Below are 18,429 nucleotides of genomic sequence, written 5' to 3'. Positions count from 1 at the left end.
AAGGGGAGGGCAATTACCTTTCTGAGCCTGGAGATTTATGGCTAGAGAAGCAACAAGGGCATTCAGCCCCACTCGGGGCCTTTGAAAGTAGATTTATATGTTTAGCTCTGGGCTGGGACACTTTGCCTTTAGCTGCAGGAAGGACTGTCCCACACAGTGCCTCCTTTATTGCTGATACTTGCTGGCTCCAGGGCCCGTTGCTGGAGAAGTAAAACAGATTAGGCCACAGGCTGGGGAGATGCAGTTTGGTGTTGTATTGTAGTGGCATGGGATCACATGAGGAACTCAGCTGGTCAGGGGTGTAGAGCAAGGTCTGCTGGCTGCCCCATGGTTACTGTTGGGACTTGGAAGAGGGCAATGTGGCAGCTGTAAGAGTTCCTACCTGGGTAGGGTGTGAGGGAGCACACCAACCTGCAGATATAGGTTTGGTTGTGAATGTTTCTACATATGCAGTTGTAGGTGCCGTATGTATATTAATATAGACAATGGAGCACACGAGGGGCACGGTCATGGAAACTTCTTAGACATTACCAAACACCTTGTAGGATGAAGTTCCTAGGCTTGAAGGCAAAGGACTGTAGACTTGGAGGACATCTATATCAATTGGCACAGCATAGTTCATAAAGGCAGTGTTCTGTATCCTACCTTGATGAGTCATGTTTGGGTCTTAAAAACTTGTGAGCAGCTACCTAAGATGTAACTATTGGTCTCTTCCTGTCCAGAGCAAAGGCAAGTGAAGAAAACCAGAGACTCAAGGGAGCAGCAACCCCAAGACCAAAAGAACTAGATGGTGCCCAGCTGCTACTACTGACTACTCTGACTGGGGTCACAACACAGGGTCCTGGACAGAGTGGGAGAAAAATGTAGGACAAAAAATCAAATTCACAAAAAAAGACCAGCTTTACTGGTTTGACAGACTGGAGGAACCCCCGAGACTATGGCCCTAAGATACCCTTCTGACCTGGAACTGAAACCATTCTCAGAGACCGTCTTTTAGCCAAACAACAGAGAGGCCCATAAAATAAACAATAACACCCAAGAGGAACATGTTCCTTAGAATATAAGATCAAAAGGACGACATTTGCCCAAAAGCAAAGATGAGAAGCCAGGAAGGGGTAGAAAATCCAGAGGAAAGAAAACAGGGAACCCAGAGCAGAAATGGGGAGAGTGCTGACACATTGAGGGGAATGCAGCCAATGCCATGGAACATTTTATGTACAAACTATCGAATGGGAGACTAATTTGCTCTGTAAACTTTCACCTAAAGCACAAAAAAAAAAAACTCTGAAACCAAAAAAAGAAATAAAAATTACATTGTCTTCCCCCTCCAAAAAGAGTTCCTCCCTGGCCCCCTGCTTCTGCAAAGACCAGTAGGTATTCACTCATTCATTTATTCACTCTTTCATTTACCACCCCTCCCTCCCCCCCCCGCAAAAAAAACCTACTATGTGCCAGGCGTCTTTGTGTTCAGAATACAAAGATGAATAGTATGTTGGTCCTGACCTTGAGGAGCTCACAAACTAGAGGCCAGTGAACACTCAACTACACTGCAGTGTGGTAAAAGTCCCAACAGAGGCTTGCTCAGGGCTTTGGAGGAGGGGTCCTACTCAGCTACCCAAGGGAGAGTAATCAGTGAAGACTTCCTAGAGGAGGCGAGTCCTGAAGGACGAAAATATGGGAAAAGGTATTTCCAGAAGCAGAAATGGCCTGTCCAAAGGCCTGGAGGTGTGGGAGAGTACCACACCTGGGAAGTGTGTGTGGTTCTGCATGGCAGAGTATATGTGCTGGGAGTCAGGAAGTGGAAAGAGGCAAGATGGGGAGAGAGGTGGGGTGGAGGTCACAGAAACCTGTATGGCATCCTGGGGAGTTTGGATTTTATTGTGACAGCCAGAGAGAGTCACAGAGGGGTTTTGAGAAGAGTGCAGGTAACGCCATCAGATTTGCTTTAGAAAAGCACTCAGGAGGCAGTGTAGGACATGGATGAGAAGGATGATACGGTGGCTCCCGCCCTCGGCTGTACATTGTAATCACTTGGGGAATTTCGAAAAAGGCTCATGCCCAAGTGCCACCTGCAGTCAGTCTGGTGTCCTTGGTCTGGGTATGACCCACTGAAGAGGAATCCCACTTTGGAGGCATTGTAGCCGTCCAGGTGAGAACTGATGAGGCAGTGTCAGAGAGAGCACAGATTCCAGAGAGAGAACCACAGCCTCTCATGGTTGGTTGGATATAGACAGGGAAGAGAAAAGAGTCTGGCAGCTCCTCAGATGGTTAAACATGGGGTTATCATATGACCCGGCAATTCTACTCCTAGGTGTATACCCCAGAGAAATGAAACTATGTTTACCCAAAGGCTTGTACATGAATGTTCATAGTAGCATTATTCATAATAGCTAAAAAAGTGGAAACAACCCAAAAGCCGATCATCTAATGGGTGAATAAATAAAACATGGTATAGCCATGCAATGGAATATTACTCAGCCATAAAAAGGAAAGAAGTAATGATACAGGCTACAAAATGGATGAACCTTGAAAACATTATGATGAAAAGCAGTCAGTCACAAAAGTCCACATACATACTGTGATTCCATTTACATGAAATGTCCAGAACAGACAAATACATAGAGAGAGAAAGTAGATTAGTGGGTGCCTAGGGCCGGGCTGGGGAGGTGGGCGGTAGGAATGTAGAGTTTGGGGGTGATGGCTAAGGGATGCGGGATTTTGGGGGGGGTAATAAAATGTTCTAAAATTGGTTGTGGTGATGGTTGCACAACTCTGTGAATATACTAAAAGCCATAGAATCGTGCACTTTAAATGGGTGAATTATATATGAATTACATCCTAATAAAGCTGTTAAAAAGAGAGAGAAAAAGAAGGAAAAAATTTCAAATTAAAAAAAAAAACAAAGAGAAAGGATAGACTGTAGATGATCCCCAGCCTTCTGACTTGGGGTCATTTAAACGGTGTTTCCATGGATCACACAGCAAGAGGAACAGCTTTCAAGCAGCGTGATACTGACTTCTCTACTCATTCAGCGAATACTTCATGAACACCAGGCTTCGCTCTCGACAGTGGGATAGATCAGTGAACAAAATAAAAATCTCTTCACTGTGGGTCTTAAACTCTAGTGGGAACAGAATACAAAAAAAAAAACAAGTTAGTGTGTAAAAAGTAGATTAGTGCAATGAAGAAAAATATAACAAGAAAAAAAAAAGAGTGCTGGGCAAGGCTTGCAGTTTTAAATGAGATGGTCAGGGAAAGCCTCACTGGAAGGTGACATTTGAGCAAAGACTTGAAGGTGGTGAGGAGGTGAACCCTGGGATGTCTGAGAGAAGACAGAACATAGGACACAGGCCCTATGAGGGGAGAGTGCCCGGTGTGCTGGAGCCACAACAAGGAGACAGAGTGAATCAGGCAAGGGGAAAGAGGGGAGAAGGGTGGGGAAGAGGTGGGAAGAGAGAGAGAGCAAGCACAGGAGGTGAGAGTCAGGGACCATCCAATGTCAGGCCCACCTCAACACTTTATACCACCCCCATCCATGTCCCCCTCTTATCCTTATTGCTTATCGCTATCTAACTTTTTACATACCGTGCTTCCTGTCTCTCTCCCCCATTAGAATGACTGCTCCATGAGGGCAGGGAATTTGTGTCTGGATGGTTCACTAATATTATCCCCGGTGCCTAGGACAGTGCCTGGCATGTGAATCTGTGTTGAATGCATGGAATCGTAGTATTTTGGATGTTATGATGTTATCGGGATCCATTTCTTCCACACCTCAGAAGCAGTAGAATGAACGTGTGGTAGATGTGAAACTGTTAAAGAGGAGGGCCCCAGCAGGATCCAGCCCACACTGAGGCTGTGTGGGTGACAGGGTGACAGGAGATGAGGGGGTACCTTAGATTGGGAAGCATGGAGCAATTAACATAGTCAAGAGCTACTGGATAATAAAGGCAGCCCTCAAACAGAAAATTGTTCCTGTCCCTTTCCACCCTAACTTGGACACGATAAATGAATCCTGCTTCCTTATAAACCACCTGAAAGCACCAAAAGAAAGAATCCTTGGGGTATTAATACTCCGCCTCCAGAATTCATCCAAACCACCTCCCACCACTCATTCTTGGCTTTCCAGGTTCCTCATTTCCTTGGTTCATTAGCTCGGTGTTGGTTTCCATGGTAGCCTAGTCTCCATGATCAATGTTCTCAGTTTCGGATTCTCTGTCCTAGCTCTGGTCTTGATTTAAAATTCACCCGCTGGTTTCATGCACCCATGGGGTAAGAGGCAGCCTACACTCTGAGCCCTGTCCTGGACCCTCCAGGGTAGTGGAACAGAGCACAGGCTTGGGGTCAGGTGACTGGGTTCAAATCCTGAGTTCATTACTTACTAGCTGTGCAGACTTGGACAACTTATCTGAGCCTCAATTTTCCATTTGTAAAATATAAGGGTAAAAATTACCTTGCAAGGTTGTTTGCTTTCAGCAGTGATTCTTAAAATGTGTTCTGTGGAATGTCAATCCCATGGGATGGGAAAGAGTTGGTTTGTCAAGTGAGTTTGGCAAATGCTGATTATCACATCCCCACCTTGAGGCTTCTCAAATAACATTAGACTAAGTCAGCTTTGCTATGGAGTTGATTCCAACTCAGGGAGATCCCATGTGTGTCAGAGGAGAACTGTGCTCCACGGAGTTTTCCATGGCTGATTTTTCAGAAGGAGATCACCATGCATTTCCTCTGAGGCACTTCTTGGTAGACTTGAACTGCCAGTCTTCCGGTTAGCAGCCAAGTGTGTTAACCATTTGTGCCGCCCATGGAGAACCCACGGTGGCTCGGTGTAGAATTCCTGCCTTCCATGTGGGAGACTGGGTTTCAGTTCTCAGGCAACGAGCCTCATGCACAGTCACCACCACTCTGTCAGTGGAGGCTAACATGTTGCTCTGATGCTTAGCAGGCCTCAGCGGTGCTTCCAGACAGAGGCAGACTAGGAAGAAAGGCCTGGAGATCTATTTCCTAAAAACAGTCCATGAAAACCCTGTGAATCACACAGTCTGATCCGCAACTGATGGTGGGGATGTACAGGACACGGCAGACTTCCATCCCATTTTGCAGGAGGTTGCCACAAGTCAGAGGCCAACTTCATGGCAGCTAATAACAAGTAAGCTCTGAGAAATCTGTAAAAGAATCGGTTTAACACAGCATTTTCCAAGCAACAGAATCCTTTTTTGCAAGGAATACCTATTAGCATCCCGTGGAACCAGTGTTCTGTGTAAATACACCTGGAGAAAAGCTGTTTGTGAGAGTTAAATGAGATGCTGAACACAAGGCACACAGCACAGGGCCTGGTACAGCCATGGTGGATGCCCAGCAGGTGGGCATCCTTCTCTAATTCTTGCCTCAAGTCAGGGATGTTTATTCAACCCTTTCCTACCTCAGCTACAAAAAAGCAGTTAGGCTGTTGTGACAAGTAATTGTGCAGAAAACTTTCGTTGATGCCTTTACATGCTTGGAAATCCCATATAGTGAAGTCAATGAAGCCTGTACCTTGAAGGCTGACATATGAACACTTGTGAGCCTAGATATGAAGAATGCTTGCTCGGATTATTGGGCAGTGACTGGGCTGACCTGCACCAGCAAGGATTGGTGAAGTTGGGTAACTTCCCAAAAACCACACAGCTGGGTAGTAGCTAAGCCTGAGCTCTTTCCAGGAACAGCCACTACCCTACTCTACGTCCACAAACTAGAGTGAGGGTACAGGTCTGAGTACCTTCAGGTCCCATCCTTTTGGAAGAAGTTCGGCAATATGTGTGCCAGAAGTCTTAAAAATCTTCCCACCTAGGAATGCCACTTCTGGAATCATTGTAAGGAAACCATCTAAAATGCTGACAAAAGCTATATGCATAAAGATATTTGTCACAACATTATAATGGGGCTTCTCTATGTTAAATATCTTACAGTTAATAAACACTTTTAAGTGGTGTGGGGGCATGTGTGGCTATAATGTCAAGGAAATAAAGCAGACTATAAAAATAAAACATTTGCGTTATAATACCAACTCTGTTGCTGCACAAACCAAACGCATTGTTGTCAAGTTGATTCCGACTCATAGTGACCCTACAGGACAGAGTAGAACTGCCCCACAGAATTTCCAAGAATGTAATCTTTATAGCAGCAGGTCACCATGTCTTTCTCCCACAGAGTAGTTGGTGGGTTCGAACTTCTGACCTTTCAGTTAGCAGCAGAGTGCTTAACCACTGCGCCACCAGGGCTCTTTACTGTTGATACACAGAGGGAGAAAAAGTTACCAATGTATCAGGAGTGGTTCCTCCTGATTGCAGAGACAATGAGTGATTTTTCATTCTATTCTACATATTTTTCTATATTTTCTCCTTTTATTCCACATATTTTCATGTATTTCTGAGTTCTCTACAACGGTAATTAGAAAAAGGTAAATATTTATTTAAAAAGGAAAGAAAAAAACCCAGCCTAAGTTATCCAGAGATCTAAATAGTATTACAAACACCGCCCTGATGTCCAGAGAAAACTGCCCTGTCTGAACAGTGCCGGATCATGTTGGGGAATGCCACCCAACATGTATTTCCCAAACTCCAAGAACTATCTGCCCAGTGTTGTCATACCTATGTAGAACCTACACTATAGTTTACTTAATATTTTTGTAGAAATCAACTCAGTTTAAAAAGAAAAACTTAAATACATGTATTTTAAGAGGGTTTTAAAAAACTATGCTACATGGAAAAATAGTATCATTTGCCATTAACAGAAGGTAACCGTAAAATAAATGCAATAAAACAAAGCAGTATTATCAAATCCTAGGCTAACAAAACTTCTGAGTTTGAGGCCTGTTTTCTCTGTTTAATAAGAAGGGAAAGGAGCCCCAGTGGCATAACTGCTGAGCACTTGGCTGCTAACCAGAAGGTTGGTAGTCAAACCCACCCTGTGGCTGCTCGGGAAAAAGTCAGGGCGATCTGCTCCCATAGATTCAAAACCAAACCAAGCCCATTGCTGATGAGCCGAATGCAACTCACAGCCACCCAACAGGACAAAGCAGAACTATCCTACAGGATTTCCAACTTGTAATCTTTACAGAAGCAAACGGCCACATCTTTCTCCCAAGGAGCAGCTGGTGGATTTGACTCCACGACCTTTCAGTTAGCAGCTGAGGACTTAACCACTGTACGACCAGGGCTCCTTCCCATAAAGATTAAACCCATAAAGATTACAGCCTAGAAAACCCTATGGGGCAGTTCTACTCTGTCACATGGGGTTGCTATGAGTGGAAAATCAGCTCCATGGCACCTAATAACAACAACAATCAAAAGGAAAGGAGGGGGGGCAGGGAGGAGGGACAGATTAGCAAGGCCTATTAAAAAAAAAAAAAAAAAAACCTTTTGCCATTCAGTCAATTCCGACGGATAGCAACCCTATAGACAGGAGCCTATCTATGGAAAGTAGCATCCATGGCAATTAGTTTTAAATGGCTGAATGATCTCTCACAGTTGCAATGGCCTATAGAAACTGCTTATTGAGGCCTCTCCTCAAGTAGCCCAGGGCTTGGGCCCTACCTGCCATAGGTCATTTATACCTCTGCCTATAGGACAGAGTAGAACTGCCCCATAGGGTTTCCAAGGCTGTAATCTTCAAGGAAGCAGGCTGCCACATCTTTCTCCCTTGGAGTAGCTGGTGGGTTCAAACCACTGACCTTTCATTTGGCAGCTGAGCTCTTAGTCACTGTGCCACCATGGCTCCAATAATACACTGTTTTTGATTGTCCCAGGCACCAGCCCAAACCAAAACCAAACCCACTGCCATTGAGTCGATTCCGACTCATAGCGACCCTATAGGACAGAGTAGAACTGCCCCACAGAGTTTCCAAGGAGCGCCTGGCAGATTCAAACTGCCAACCTCTTGGTTAGCAGCCATAGCACTTAACCACTACGCCACCAGGCACCACTGGAACTCCAACCAGGATCTCCTGTTTACTAGGCAGGAGCTTTAGCCAGCTAAGCCACGGTACCAGCTCCCTTAGCAAGGGTTAAAAACCAAACCCATTGCCACCCAGTCAATTCTGACTCATAGCCATCCCATAGGATAAAGTAGAACTGCACCATAGGGTTTCCAAAGAGAGGCTGGTAGATTTGAACTGGCAACCTTTTAGTTAGCAGCCGATCTCTTAACCACTGCTATTAAAACATCCGAGCGTGACAACAGACTCCTTAAAGGAATCAGAATTGAAAATGGTTTTCTAATTAGAGATTTTGATTTGTTTTTAACAATTTGCCCATGTACTGGGGAAAAAGGGCCATATGGCATTCCCAGCACCAGTGGGTCTCCCCAAGTCTGTAATCACTTGTCTAGCTGGTTTTCAACTCAAGGACAGGTTTTTCTACCATCAACCCTTTTCCATTCCTCTTGCAATTCCAAAGTCCTGTCCTTATTCAAGATCTTGGTGTTTCTATGCAATATTTTTTGTATCTTCATCATTCACTTGCAAAGCGTGTTTCAGGTTTTGTAAGACCATAAACTTGCCAATGCTGTGTCAGTTCTGAGTCTGAAACAGGCCAGAAAATCAGTTGCCATCGAATCATGGGGACTTCATGTGTGTCAGAGTAGAGTTGTGCTCCATAGGGTTTTCAATGGCCAATATTTTGCAAGTAGATTGCCCAGGCTTTCTTCTGAGGTGGCTCTGGGTAGACTCAAAGTGCCAACCTTTGGGTTAGAAGCTGAGCATGTTAACCATTTGTACCACTCAGGGACTCCCAGCAAAATCACCAAACCCATTGCCATCAAGTCAATTCCAACTCATGGCAACCCTATAGGACAGAGCAAAAGTGCCCCATAGGGTTTCCAAGCCTGTAATCTTTACAGAAGCAGACTGCCACATCTTTCTCCCAAGGAGCTGCTGGTGGGTTCGAACCACTGACCTTTTGTTAGCAGCCAAGCTCGTTAACACTGAGCTACCAGGGCTCCTTGGCAAAACCACAACCCTGGTTAAATCCAACTGTCAGCTTACTTAGCACCTGACCCCATGTAGCTGAAAGAGGTTCAAGAAAAACTCACAACCACGCTGGCTGCTCTCATTTTAAATACATGACCTCACACCTCAAATGGTCCCTTAATGCTGCCAGCACTCATACTACATATCCCTAGTCCATACATGTTGGCATATCCACTCAATAACTCTTTGTTGAATGAATGGATTAAATAAATGAATTGTATTTAGGGTCCCCTGAATGCTATAGTGCCTCTGGTCCCAACTTTTAAAAAACTTAACAAAATGAATTTTGAAGCTAGGTTGTGATTTCTGTTCAGGCTGAAATAGTCATCTTGTCATCTTTGTTTCAAAGCTGTCTTGGTGGTGTTTGCCTGAGCTGCTTCAACTTGTAGGCAGAGGAGGTTCTACTTGATTTAAATTGTCATTTGACCCAGCACTGGCCATGAGAGCCTCAGCACTTTCCTTCCTCCGGAAGAATCCTTTTGAGACAAGTCTAGGGGTCAGTCCAAAGCTCAGGAGCTGAAAATCAACTTATAAAGCTCTTTTATGGCATTACTTGACAAAGTAAACAGTTGGCTTCCTATTTCCAAAAAGGGTGTATTTGTTCTCCAGGCTGACTTGTGTCCTGGGCACCCACTGGACATGCTGGGGAGCCTAACCTCTCCCCTTCTGACATCGTTTTGAAATAGCCAGGGCAGTTTGGGCTGTTCAACCACCAAAAACAATGGTACATTGAAGCTGAAATACAAACCACACTGTTTCCCCACTCCCAGTTTTGTATTCTGCCACCTACCTCCTCCTAGCACTTACTAAGAGCGTGGGTTCCTTTCCACTCATTATAGGCACCTATGCAGATAATATGCATTACTTGCTTTTCATTGATGTCAGCAATGGTAATGATTAAGTGGAAACACCCCACTCCATTCAAATGGCTCCCTGTTACCTGCCCATCCCCACTGTGAGCGAGCGTGCGGTGTGCCTTCCAGCGTTCCTCCCAGAGCTTGTGGCTAGAGTGCAAGTGAGGCAAAACGGTAGACAGTCAGATCTTTTGCTTTGAATCATGCCACCACCCTCCCAGTGCTCTGAATGTTGACCTCCTCCCCACTCTGAAGCAACTGTCCTTGGCAAAGCCCAGAACAGACTCTTCTGGCACTAAGTGATACTGAACAAAAGCTGAAGATATTAAAAAGAAAAACTGAAAAATAAGCAAAGCGGAAGTATATGCGTATATGAAAATTTATCCAGCCGTCCACTTCAGGTGTGTCCTCTTTGTGTGAATTATACTTCAATCAAAATTTTTTTAATGAAGCAGAATTCTAGATCATGTTCTAACAAGTATAGGATTTCCCGGTGGGGATAAGAACGCTATTACCCACTTTAAGATCCCAGTGGTCTGGGATGCCTTTGCCAAGAGAACACCAGGACAGTGAAGAACAATTACCAATTGTTGTTTCAAAAAAAAGGAAAATAATAAGAGGTAAGACACCCCACTCCCTACTTTTGCCCTCACATTCTAATCCCTACAAGAGATTTTAAAAAGCCCAGGAAATTCCAAGCACGAATGCCTCGCCAGATAAGACAGAAACTGAAGAAAACCAAACTTTTTAAAGTAAGCATTTTGATCTTCATGCAAACATGGAGTTAATCTTGGGACAGCTAAGCACAATTACACAGATGAATTCATTGTGTGAAGTGGTCATTGAGCGTAGAGAATGTTAGCGCCGGTTCAGAGTCCACGCTCGGTAGGGGTCATACCTGAATCTGCTGAGTTGGGCACATGGAAACCTTGGTGTGCATTCAGCCTTGACAATTCTTTTTGAATTATTTAAGAGTTGCTCACTGGGGTGGCTTTAAAAAAAAAAAACCAAACCTGTTGCCATCAGGTTGATTCTGACTCATAGTGGCCCTATAGGATAGAGTAGAACTGCCCCATAGGGTTTCCAGGGAGCAGCTAGTGGATTCAGACTGCTGACCTTTTGGTTAGCAGCCGTAGGTTGTTGTAGCTCTTAACCACTGTCCTTTAGGAAATGTGAATCTACACGTCCAGAGTAGTGTTTGAAGAAGTGCAGGGTCTGGATGTATGTTAAACTGAAAATAGAAACATAAATCTTCATTTTCACTAAAAATGTTGTTCTTAAGATGCCTGTATAACTTCTATAATACTTTGTCCTTCAAATCAGCTTTGCATCCTACAAAGGGAAAGCACAGTCCCATGGCACCGGCATTAGATTGGACATGATGACAGCCAGGTTCTGTCTCAAACTCTCCAGACGTCCTGGGAAACTTCATTCCCAGACACTGGGCCTTCACACCTGTCCATTGAGGAGTCTGGACTACATGGTCAAGTTCTCAAGTTCTGAGGCTCCATCTCAGTGGAATTTGGAAACACCACTTACCCTTCAGGATTTTATTTTAAGCAAATGGGAAATATTTTTCAGCGTAAAATGCCCAGGACTCTACAGCCTGATTGACCTACCAAACCCACAGACCCAGAAGATCTTGCCTTTACTTTAAACACCTGTCCCTGTTCCAATCAAAAGCAAGTTCTAGATTTGTTAAGTATCATTGGCCATGGTGAACATGTGAAATTTAGCACTACCCAGGAACTACGTTATTGAGATATCTCTCTCAGCGTTCATAATCATAAAATATTTGAAAAAGTCCTTAGCAAGCATTTGGGCCCAGAGAGGTTAAACGACTGATTTGCGATCACACAGGCAGCAGGGCGGGAACCAGAACCAAAGCTTAGGTCTTCTCATTCCCAGCCCAGTCAGTAGTCCTGGATGTGCGCTTCAGAATGAGAAAAGCGCACCTTTTGAATTTGCCTTTCCAGATTCACCTATGCCCTTAACAGGAAATGGAAATACTGGATTTTATTTTTTAGAGTTAAATTCTGGCAAAATTCATTAGAGAACTGAATGTTAATGAAAAACTCACAACTCCCTAATCTGTAGTACAACTTCCCAAAAGAAATGAAGAAGGTATTTGTTTGAAGCTATTCCTACCTCATCACCAGAAGTGTAAACAAGAGGCAAGGGAAGGGAAGAGGGCCCTGGACTCCTCAGGAACTTTGTCACTGACAGAGCAAGCGGCAACCTCAGCTTGAAATGTCTATGCTGACTTTCCTAGTGTGAATCAGAACAGAGTGTAGGCTTGCTGAGGAAGTTTTTGCATGGTCCCAGAATGTCCCCTGATCTTGCAACTTTGGGAAAGGGACTTCCATTTCCAGCATTCTCAACACACTTGTCTTCCAAAGTCAGACCTTGTTTATGAGCTGCCACACCTCTATTCAAATGCACACGGACGCAGGGACCATGTCCTCTGGGGAGGGAGGGCAAGGTGTGGGAGCAAGGAAAAGAAGAGTCAGCTGAAGCTGACAGAAATTATGAAGAGTCTAAAAATAAGTTAGCATGGCATGTTGGAAATGATATGGAACCACAAGAACCAAGTTTTGCTTTATTCCAGCTGTGTGGCCCTGGGCAAGAAGCTTATCCTCTTTGTTTCCTCATCTGTGAGAAAGCATCGTTGAAGCGGTTGAAGGGGTTAAAGGAGATGTTTAGATAGATGTTGGGTGGACAGATGGACGGATGGACGCATGGACGGACGGATGGACGCATGGACGGACGGATGGACGCATGGACGGACGGATGGACGCATGGACGGACGGATGGACGCATGGACGGACGGATGGATGCATGGAGGGATGGATGCATGGACCGATGGATGCATGGACCGATGGATGCATGGATGGAAGGATGCATGGATGCATGGATGCATGGATGGATGGTAGATATATAGCTCCTTTCCTCTTTCCCTTTTCTTAACAGGATCTCCATTGAGAAATGCTACTATTTACTGAGCACCCACTGTGAGCCAGACACCCAACTAGGGGCTTAGAACCCATTAGCTCATCTTATCTTCACAACTGAAAGTGTTTCTTCAAATGTCAGACATGGAAAGACATGGACCCAAGGTAGGATGTCACTTTGACACTCAACCCTCCTCCCCTTCCGTCAGTTAATACTATCATTTGTGAAACAGTAAAGTACAAGCAATTCACTTGAGTATTTTCCTGTGTCTGTAAGGTTAGCTTCGATCTTCCCTTCTACCGTTCCCAGTTTCCACTCCACTGCTGGTGCCTTCTCCTGAAGATGAGGCTTATCCCTAACCCCTCTTGGGTAGGAGGAGCAGCTTCTGATAACTGAAAGTTGAGAGACCACACTGGACTTGGTGAGACACTGTATCTTCTTGTCCTGGTGTCTCTTTCCCACCCGTTTCCTCCCCCTGCCCTCCCACCCCACATTTAGTTCATACCATCCTCATAATGGACACTGTTGGCTGCAATCTGGGGAATAAACCATGAGCAGTTCAGGCTCTGCCACTCACATGGGCCAAGCCACTTTCTCTCTCTGAACCTCAGTTTCACTACTGGTAAAAGGAAGGATATGGATAATGTAGCTTCAAGGGCCATACCCGCTCAAATCTTCTGACTTGCTGCTATGTGACAAGAGTTATCTTACACCAGAAAATGCTTCTTTTTTAGCTCCCTAATGTAGCAAGGAGTCCTCTACCCATTCTAGGTATTCCAGACTTAATTTAAAGAGATCTTGTTTTGCCATGTTTTTCAGGCCCACTGCCACTTGGATGCCAAAATTATTCCAATGTCAGTGGCTAAAAGCAAATCAGATCAAAAAGCATCCCTGTGCCTCATCTGAACACAATTTCTGCTTTGAACCTTATGCCAAGTCTATGGCTTATCAGCCAGAGTGTGTGTGAATTACCATATGAAAGAACTCTCTTGGAGCACATTGAAAAGAATCCTTATTTCAATTTAGATAAGAAAAACACCCAGTCCTTCAGAAAACACATATGAATTCCTTTCTAAATGTTCGTGCAGATTTATACCCATAAAAAGAAGATGTAATTATCTCCTCCTAGAGTGAAGAAATCTTCCAGCTCATGAGGGGAGCCAAGACGCCAGAATGAATGTCCTGCTCAAGAGGACATGCAGCGGGCCACCATAGAACATTGTTCAAGTTGTTTACTGCATGAGAGTGCTTGGCTAAGGGTGTGTATGGGAGGCAGTAGGGGCTTAAATCCAGCCAGTACTCCACTGACCAGGCCATGTGTCAAGTGCAGAGTTAGTGTCAGTTCAGAGGTGCACCTCTTTGTAACTCAGCAAAGACACTGTATATGCTAGCAGGCAGCCCTCATCATGCAGAAACAGGTCTTTCCTCTGTTTACAAATATATTATCTCCCAAAGGTTCCTGGCAAGAGTAGATGGCAGAAAAGGAGAAATGGAGGCTGGGTGGTAGGGAGGATATGAGTAGAAGCTTCTCTTGGAGACCATCTGGGATGTCTAAACCAAAACCAAACACGTTGCCGTTGAGTCGATTTCAACTCTTAGTGACACTATAGGATGGAGTAGAACTGCCCCATAGGGCTTCCAAGGAGCAGCTGGTGGATTTGAACTCCTGACCTTTTGGTTAGCAGCCATAGCTCTTAACCACTACGCCACTCTGGGGTATCTTAAAAAAAAAAAAAAAAAAATTATCTAGAGTGCCTTAAACCTCGAGTACTCCCCAGTTGGCTTCCAAATTAGAACAATTCTAAGAAACCAGTATGAGAGCACTCCCCTGCCCTTCCCCTCCTTCACCAGCCCTGTTTAGGTCTGACCTCTCAGCCTATACCAGAGTCCCTATTACAGGTTCTCAGAGCACCTTTGTGTTTCCCTTATAACACTTGTTTTGCAATTTGTAATTACTTGTATGTGAGGACATTTGATTCACCTCTAGCTCCCCTGTAAGCTGTGGTGAGGGCAGACTGTGGCAAGTTTTGCTTTTGTGCCTCAGAACCCAGCACAGTGTCTGGGGCACAAAACAGGAGGTATGAACGAATGAAAATGTTGTAAGTTAAAGGGCATGGGCCTCATGCTTCTGCATCCCTTTCAGCTAGGCCTAGGGGCTGTCTATGCAGTTACATGGGGTCACCATGCCATAAGCCCTGTGCCTACACCTAGGGAACAGAGACTAGAAAAGACATCAAGGAAATTGGAGTCTAGAAGGATAGGAGAGACCCATACCCAGCACTAACCTGGCATCTGAAACTAACAGAAACCCAGCTTTCAAAACCCCACCCCAATAGACTGTGGTTCAGGTGTCTAGAATTTGTGTTTTAACAAGGTCCATCAGGTGACCCTGATCTGCCTATCAGGGTTGAGAACTCAACATATCATTGCAATAAGTATAAGGAAACAGGGCTGCTGTGGAAGCAGAGAAAAGGAGGCCAAAGTTCAACCTAAAGTTTTGTGGAAGGCTCTCGGGGAAGACACCTCAGCTGGGTCTTGATGGTTGATAAAGTGAGCAGTGTGAAGAGTGGAGCGAAGTGCATTCTGGACCAAATGACGAGTATGAACAATGACAGGGAGATGGGATACTACATGGAGTGTGTTTAGGAAGTAGGACTGGGTCAAAATGACAAGAATCAGGCTTCTGGTAGAAATTAAGGCTCAGTTAACCACCATTCAGCTGAGCCCCCAGAGCCCTTTCAAGCAGGAAGCCCAATTTCAGCAGCCCACAGAGATGCACCCCCATTTTTAATGCAGGCCTCATTCCTGTTTTTGGTTCCATTTATCTTCTGTCTCCAGCTAGACTGTGGCCTCATGGAAAAGCTTTACTGAGCCCAGAGTCCATCAGGGCAGCATTGCTAGGGGCTTCCTTGATAAACAGGCCTGACTTAAGAATCCCAAGCTGCCCTGGCCATAAATAGGAGGTTGCCGAAGCTGGCAAAACAGAACCACCTACAGCCAACATCCACAGACTGTCATACCTCTCCAACGTGACAGAAAGGGGGTAATTTTATTGGAGATAAAAGCAGTATCGGGAGCATAAAAGTTAGGCTCCAGAGGGACCTGCATATCATGTTTTCCTTCTGTCTTTTGGGGCCTAGAAGAGGGGTCTAAAGTTGGAAAGGATAGAGGGAGGTGTGTGGAAAGGGAGGGGTAGATCCTCAAAGATCCTTCAGATCCTTGAAGCCTGACCCTTCTCTGGAGTAGGAGCAATCCATGAGCTGGGTAACTTCAGCCGCAGGAACAACCTTCTCACCCCCTCTGGCTCTCTGTGCATCCTTTCACATCCTTCCATTACCTCCTCTCTCCCTATTGCTCTCTTCCCCTGCCCAATCACACACAGTTGATCAGCGGGGTGGGTTGGCATGCTAAAGCTCCCTCTTAACTGGACTTTTTTTAACTGAACTTTTCTTCAAAAGGGCCTTGCTGTTGTATGGACAGTCTTCTAAGCACATGTGCCAGGGAGAGGAAGGGAGAGACCTCAGCACATTTTCCCACTCTTTGGACCAGGAACCATTGTAGACCTGAAATCCTCAGTTTCTGTAGCAAGCTGCAGACCCAGCTGTCTTCTGAGCAATGTCCTACGCCACAGATCAGTGCCATGCCACCAAAGTCTGAACTATCTTGTCCGCTGTCAAGTTATAAATTAATCTCATGTCATCACTGATTAACTTATTCAAGCCACAGGAGCTGCTGAACCAAAACAGCCCCTTGAGGTTTTGAAACCCTCTGCAGTGTCGTGCGATGTGTGTGTCTGCCTGTGACCCTTCCCATTCTGGCCCTTGTGCTGTGTCAGCAGGGGTACAGGGATCGCCAGGCCAGGGTCCTGCTCTGTGCCCTGCTGCTCTGGAATGTACACTAGGTTCCCTGAGGTGGAGATCTGCACTACAAAGGTCCAGAGTGGTTTATAGGATTTGTTTTCTTTTCTCTGTTTGTTTTCATGGAAGGTTTTGAAAATGGGGTTGGGTGGAACATATTCTCTGGGGACATATGCCACCTGAATACAACCACTTGGGACTGATATGGAAGAAAGGGGAACCAGGTTTTGTTATTCATTGGAGGTTAAGGGGACTTAGGTGTCATCTCTTAGAGCATAAACCCTCACAGTGGAAAGAGGCCTTGGAGGTCATCGTTTTTAACTTTCTAATTGTATAGAAGCTAAGAAAGGAGCCTGACTCATTCAAGGCCATGCTGTAGAGCCAATAAGGAAAAAAAGGATACAACCTAATCTGTACCTTCAAGGAGTTCACAGTGTACTAGGGAGACCCCACATGGAAATGAACGATTTCAATCTGGGTGATTGTAAGCCTCTTTCCTTGTCTATAAGCTCTATGGGGACAAGGTCCATGACTGTGTCAGTCACTACTGTATCCCCTGTACCCAGCACAACTGCGAGCATATTTGCTCTCAATAAATGCTTGGTGAATGAAGGAATAAATGTGGTAAGTCTTGAGGCAGGTTTAGGTACAGGTTCTGTGGGGTTGCAGAGAAGAGACTAACTTTCTAGGATGTTCAGAAAACTTACATGCTGTGATGTAGACAAGACTTACTGCAGCACTGAACCATCAAGATTTTCAAAGCTCTCCCTGGTGTAGTACTAATTCATGCAATCCTGAGTCCCCAAGCAAAGCCCTGCAAAAGTGGCTCCTTCCAGCCCACTATCTACTGCACGTGTCCTGGAACCCCTTCTTCTTGGGTATCCACAGACTCCCTGAGAAGGTTGGAGCCAGTCTAGACCAACTCTGTGCTCTGTCCAGGTTGCTCATAGTCTAGAGAAGGTGATATGTGTGCATACATATGCTTCACCCAACCTCAGCTCATGTAGTGTACTGAGAACAAGAGCAGAGGTGTGAACACAGGAGGAACCCGGAAGGGATAGTTCATGGGCCTGGAGCAGAGGCAGGTCGTGGAAGGCTTCCCAGAGGAAGTGACATCATTTCAGCACAAGATGCCTTGAAGTATGAAGAATGGGTTGATGCTGAAGTCCAGTTTCTGGGTTGGTATATCTCTTTTCATAAATCATTGCTTGTTTTCTTGTTCCTCCTTCCAAGGAGGGGTCCATAAGATCCTTAGATATAGCCTTTAGTACCATCACAAAGGCACCAATAAGACCCTCTTCTTATAGGTGACTCAGCTACTCAAAGGTAAGTGCCATAAAAAACAAAAATATGGTATTTGACTTCTTGAGCCAACTAGAAGGAAGTGAATATATTTTTAACCTGGTTTCAAGTGCCTCAAAATACTGGGTGGCTAGGGCTGGAAACTGAATGCCATTGATATATGAGGGGCTCAGTAGAGACCTCTCCAGCACAGGCATGATCTTAGAGGAACTATGCAGCATAGCCTTACAAGAATATCAGAGTAGAAAGAGCAAGGAATTTGCAGACAGAAAAGCTGGGTGTAAGAAATAGCTCTGCCATTTACCAGCTGTGTCATCTTAGGAAACAAACTCTGAGCCTCAGTTTCCTCATGTGTAACATGGGGATATAGAACCCGATCCACAGGGCTGCTTTGAGAGTTAAAAAAGATAATACGTGTAAAGTATCCTGATCAATGTCTGGCAAATAAGAGACATCCAGT

The 18,429-nt window shown here is 45.0% G+C and overlaps 1 protein-coding gene across 1 annotated transcript in view; it reads left to right on the top strand.

Moving 5' to 3' along the window:
• Positions 1-1,324, top strand: part of HEATR6 (HEAT repeat containing 6) — a 47,505-nt gene extending 46,181 nt beyond the window's left edge. The window contains exon 20 of the mRNA XM_064271393.1: positions 723-1,324. Coding sequence (XP_064127463.1) covers positions 723-787 — 65 coding nt within the window. The 3' untranslated portion in view covers positions 788-1,324. The remainder of the gene's footprint in view (positions 1-722) is intronic.
• The last annotated feature ends 17,105 nt before the right edge of the window (positions 1,325-18,429 follow it).

The sequence above is a fragment of the Loxodonta africana genome, chromosome 18, assembly GCF_030014295.1.
Source record: "Loxodonta africana isolate mLoxAfr1 chromosome 18, mLoxAfr1.hap2, whole genome shotgun sequence".
Classification (NCBI taxonomy): Eukaryota; Metazoa; Chordata; class Mammalia; order Proboscidea; family Elephantidae; genus Loxodonta; species Loxodonta africana.
This window is presented reverse-complemented; position numbering and strand designations above follow the sequence as displayed.